General features: G+C 32.4%; 1 protein-coding gene across 1 annotated transcript in view; it reads right to left on the reverse strand.

Annotated features, from left to right (window-relative positions):
• Positions 1 to 330: 330 nt before the first annotated feature.
• The window catches only part of LOC111085224 (neuropeptide F-like), a 7,549-nt gene continuing 1,985 nt past the window's right edge, over positions 331 to 5,894 (reverse strand). The window contains exons 2-3 of the mRNA XM_022382821.1: positions 3,764 to 3,830; positions 331 to 533 (exon numbers count right to left, since the gene is read on the reverse strand). Of these exons, the coding sequence (XP_022238529.1) occupies positions 501 to 533; positions 3,764 to 3,830 (100 nt within the window). The 3' untranslated portion in view covers positions 331 to 500. The remainder of the gene's footprint in view (positions 534 to 3,763; positions 3,831 to 5,894) is intronic.

Below are 5,894 nucleotides of genomic sequence, written 5' to 3' on the forward strand. Positions count from 1 at the left end.
CTCAAGCAATTATTTCTATCTTTTTAAGCACTTTAACTCACTTGGAGTCTCTTGAGAGCCAGTATGATTTATAGGGAAAAAAATAGAGAGAGGGCAGCGGGGGGAGAGACGGTAAAGAATATGTTCCTTAATAATACTAATAATGCACTCAGTGCCATCTAATGATAATAAAAATCTATGGGAACGAACTAGATTAATTAATTTTGTCTTTGGTTAAACATTCAGTCAAAAATCTTTTACTTTTTTAATATGAGAAAAATAATAATGGTTTGACTTTGTTTTAATTTTGCCCAAAATATGATTCACAAAATACTGGCAAAAGAAACTACGTTTTGTTTAAATGCTTGTCATTTATTCACCATTATACATACAAGTTGTATTTAACTACATAGTTTAATTGTATCGACTTTTAAACAACCAGCAAAGCCCTAATAAGCCATGAAAAACATATTTATTTGGAGACAAAAATTAAGGTAGTTTCCATTCAGAACGTCTTTTGATTATCGACGACTATCGTCAGGTTGGTCCAAAATCTACAAGGAAAAAATAAAACTTTAGATTAATATTGACAGTGTAGTTTATATATATATATATATGTATATATCAATAAAAAGTGCGATCACTGAATGCTAAGCTACATAGATATATTAAATAATATACACAAACATGATTTACAAATATGCTTGGCAGTGATAAAATCACCAATCGTTACTGCATAATTTCTGTAAAAGTTCCTTATGATACTTCATCCATGTGAAAACATTTTGATAGCTACAATTACAGGCTTTAGATTCTTTTTCCCCAATTGTACGATGTGGCTTAGTTGTTAGCGTATTGGGCTGAGAATGGGAAAGTCCAAAATTTGGCCTGTTATATGTTGTTGAACACGATCCGCAATCTGAAGGAATTATAGTTGTAATAGTCAATCCTATTATTTAGTTAAGAGTAACTAAAAATTGGACGGTGGATGCTGCTGACCAGCTACCCTCCCTCTGGTATAAATTTTGGGGGGGTTGTAATTAAACCTTAGGGATCTCTAAACTGATTGTTTAGCTCAAGTCGTGTCGTTCAGGTTGAAAATACCATTGTATTTTGCATTATTAACTGTTCTAAGATTATTAATAAAGAGTTAAAATACGACACTATGAAGGCAGGATAACTACGATTAAAAAACACAGTTAGTTGGGCCTGAAAAAAATGGCTTCTTTTTTTTCCAGTAATTTTTACACTGTCTAGGAAAAACAAATTGGCTAAGCCATTTAGAAAGCTTCTTCAGTACTCTGTTTTCCATTAGTAGGGGTTTTCAAGCCTAAAATAGCTATGTAAATTTTAGAATGTTAAAAACTGAATACTATAAAAAGTCAGCTTGAAGGCTTCAAATAGATCTCAAATATACTTTGTGTAACAGTATTATAGTTCTGCTGTGAAAACAAAAGCATATTTTTTTCAAATCCGTTGAATATGTCATAATCTTTAAAGGAAAGAGTAAAAACTCTCATTATAAATGTTTCTTTTCAAAATATATTTTCTACATTGTGTGTTATAACTAATATAATAATCTTATTTAACGCGATTTCTAAAATCTGTTCGAAGCTTTCAAGACAACTAACAAGATTGTTCGAAGCTCTCTTCAAGATTCTTTCAACCTTCATATTCTATTAGGAAAATACGATAACAGACCTCGAACTTGACGTTTGGACCTATCTCCAAAGCCATCTTCATTTTGTTAATTTGAAATAAGTTTTATTTTCAATAGAAGAAGAAAAATCCTTTTCACGTTTCTTCTCTTAAATCTCTCACTGAGCTAAGTAAGAAGCTTAATACTTTTTCTTTTGTACATTTTGAAATTCCAATTTAAATATACCCTCTTTAATGTCTAAAAGGCATTAATAAAAGACTTACACTAAGGTTATCTGCCCTCTTCCCTAATTTGAACTACTGACCAGAGGGAAGGCAGCTAATCAGCAGCGCTCTCTGATCAAAGAATAATTGAAAAATATTTAAGAAGGGGAATACGATTATTTTTGACCTCTTGCATCATTTAACTTCGATATCCAGCCCTCCATAAAGGTACGTGACGATGCAGAGTTTCATTGATATTTTATGTAAGTTCATAGCTTATAATTGGTGTCTATTCTTGTTTTCTTGTGAACTGTTCACTACATTTTAAAACATTTTCTACCACTTACTAGGTGATGCTTTATAAACTTTAGCAAGTAATACTTATCGAAATCGGAAAAGTTAATAAAATAACACCAAAAAAAATGTGAAAACGAAAATAAACTGGAAAACATTTCAAAAATAACAGTTGTTGAAAATTTCTTGGGCTCTCTTTAACTGTGGCAATGTTTCTAGGAGTAATTGAAAATCAAACAGGTAGGTACATTTGTTGACGCGCTTCGTCCAATATCAGAAATTAAGAAGGCATAGGTCTTGTCATGATTAGTCTAATATCTGAAAATATGAAGGCATAGGTCTTGTCATGATTAGTCTAATATCTGAAATTATGAAGGCATAGGTCTTGTCATGATTAGTCTAATATCTGAAATTATGAAGGCATAGGTCTTGTCATGATTAGTCTAATATAACTTAGTTTCATATTTCTACTTGAACATAAGTTAATTTTCAATACTTGAACATCTTACTATATGAGATTACCACTACCATCACTACAACAGTTTTCTATCATGAACACGACGACCACCAAAATACTACAATATTTTAGAGAAATCCCACAGAAATCGATAAATATAATGATTATAGATTACATCACTATAAAGATGTAAAGACGGGCGTCATGGGCTGCTAAGTCTTTGGAATAAGCAAGACCTGTGATACGGAAGATGCTCAGAAGAGTAATGAAAAGCACATCATGCTCCTTCCTTGACAATAGATGTCACTTGAACACTTGATAAAGAAGACAGTAAAGAAAATAAGCCAAAAATAAGCAGCAAGGAAATTAAAAATACCAGTCCTCTATGTCCAAGGTATCTTTGAAAAAATGTAAAAGATTCGTAAGTACAATAAACTCACTATAGTTTCGATACGTTCGGTGTGCACTAAACCACATAAAGTACCAACCAATGAAGAGATAAAACATCATTTACAACATCATGATAAAAAGTATACTTAATTAATTTCAAACATTAGATTAATCGTAAAAAAGACTTTACCTTCTAAAGTTCATGGCAGCTAAACGAACAGTTTTCACGATAATATAACTCACATTGATATATTACAGATACTCCACCAATAGCTCAACGAACAGTTTCCACGATAATGTAAGTCACATTGAAACATTACAGATACTCAAAAATAAGCTCAACGGACAGTTTCCACGATAATGTAACTCACATTGAAACATTACAGATACTCCCAAAGAAGCTCAACGAACAGTTTCCACGATATTGTAACTCACATTGAAACATTACAGATACTCCCAAAGAAGTTCAACGGACAGTTTCCACGATAATGTAACTCACATTGAAACACTACAGTATAATCCACCAGCAGACTAACAGTTACTTAAAGTTCCACAATGGGGGAGTATCTGTAATGTATCAATGTGAGTTATATTATCGTGGAAACTGTTCGTTTAGCTACTGGTGGAGTAGCTGTAGTGTTTCAATCTCAATATCTATAAAAGCAATTACTAAACACATAAAAGAATGCGAAACACTTGTCAATAAAACCCACAACACTGTAATACGAGTACCACTTTTTAGTGACATTTCATTAAGAGTTAGGAGTACACGGGACATACCATCTCAAACGTTTTGGGATCCACGTGGTTTTCGGCGTTGAAGCTCTTATAAAGACTTCTTCCGAATCTGTTAAATCAAAATATAGTATTACTGCTTGTTAAAATAATTTGAGCGAAATAATGACTTTTTAATTACTTTAAGGACTCTATGTATAGTGAAAACTCCAGAAAAATAAATGTATTTTTTCTTACCTTTCTATGATTTATTGGTATACAGTATATATATGTTTATATGGATATTCACAGCTTAAATTTATAAAGGAAATGTCTACTACTATAAGTTGTTTCTAAATCAAACTTGGTAGACCTGTAATGATACAAAACGGGGGAAAATACATTTGTCCACGAAACAGGGAACAATACAGTTGTTCACAAAACAGAGAAACATACAATTGTCTATAAGATGTCTATAAAATCAAACTTTCACGTGTTTTTGTTGTTGTTGCTGCTGCTGTTCTTTTCGGTCCAGCCATATTAACAACTAATAACTACGATAAGCTTTGTAAAGAGTAGGATGTGATCTTGTAATTAGCGTGCTGGGCTGCGTATCGTAAAGTCAAAGTTTTAACCCCGAAATATACTGCTGCATGCGCTTTTCAGTTCCAAATGTGCTTACATTATGAAAGTGATGGTCAATCCCGCTATTTTGCTAATAGTAGTCGTATAGGAGACGAACGAAAATTTCTTAGCAAGAAGTGTTTATTTCCGATACCCATAGAAAGTTTTGTATTATCTATTGTTAAATTTCAATTTCCGATTATCAGAGCTAATTTCTGGGTAATCTGGATTAACCATTATCGAAAGAAAGATAACCCTATTCTAAAAGTGGGGTTTTCGCTTTCTTCAGAAGCTAACGTCAGACTGAAAAGGATACAAGATTGTGTCCATACTAGTATCTTACCCCAGTGCCACAGCGGTATGTTTACGGATTTACAACGTTAGAAACCGGGTTTCGATACCCGTGGTGGGCAGAGCACAGTGAGCCCATTTTGTAGCTTTATGCTTAATTACAAACAAACAAACTGTAGTTTATTTGTTCAAGTTATTTGCTAGAATAAAGTCTTTTGGAGAAGGGTTTAGGTTCGAAATGTAAGCAATATTACCATAATTTATTACGTCCTCTATATAATTTTTCCGCATTTTAAATATCTCAAACAAGTTTTATTAGCGCAGATAACCCTCAAGTAGCTTTGCGCGAAATTCAACAAACTTTCATTCACCGAAACTTTTAGACGTTTGTTGTTTTCATAACCTTCACATACATTTCTTTGTCTTTTCTAATAACAATTTCCTAATTTCTAATAACAATTTAAGTTACAAATGCTAGAAACGAAACGTTGCACAGAAATAAATCTATTGTCCTACAAATAGCTGTCTCAAAACTTCATATTGTTTGTAATATAAGTGGGTGCCTTTTTAAAAAATCAAATTTGTTATTTTGTTTCAAAGAATTTAAACTGATTGATATCCTACAAATCTCTGTGACTAAGCAGTCGTGAAAACCAATATTTAGTACAATAATTTAACATATTTATTTGAACGCTAGATAGATTTTTTTGTACACGTACACACTATTCTTAGATTCTTTACCTCTTGGTTCCCAGTCTGTCAAGGTCTTTAATACATTGGCTAAGTTTATCATTCTTCTACTGTACATTTAATAAGATAGTAAAGGTGTCATTCACACAACCTACTATATTATGGCTTAAAGGTAAGGTTAACTACTTAATATTTGACTGTATTCATAAAGCGTTTGTTGAAATTGATTGAAGTATAAATGAAATACCTCTACCTGAATGAAAAATGAGTAAATATTCAGAGCAACTCTGGGTCTTTGCTTCTGTTACATGTATTATCTGACAACCTTACCTTGAAGAATGTGTAACTATTCACAGCAACTCTGGGTCTTTACTTCTGTTACACGTATTATCTGACAACCTTACCTTGAAGAATTTGTAAATATTCAGAGCAACTCTGGGTCTTTACTTCCGTTACATGTTCGATGACGAGAAACCCACTTTGAGACTAATAATGCTTGGAGACGGCTCAAAAACCCGGTCCTAAATTAAAATCATTACTAAACAAAAATTATTTAGAATCACACAGTACCAACATCATTTACAAAATAACA

Source organism: Limulus polyphemus, unplaced genomic scaffold, assembly GCF_000517525.1.
Source record: "Limulus polyphemus unplaced genomic scaffold, Limulus_polyphemus-2.1.2 Scaffold280, whole genome shotgun sequence".
NCBI classification, from domain to species: Eukaryota; Metazoa; Arthropoda; class Merostomata; order Xiphosura; family Limulidae; genus Limulus; species Limulus polyphemus.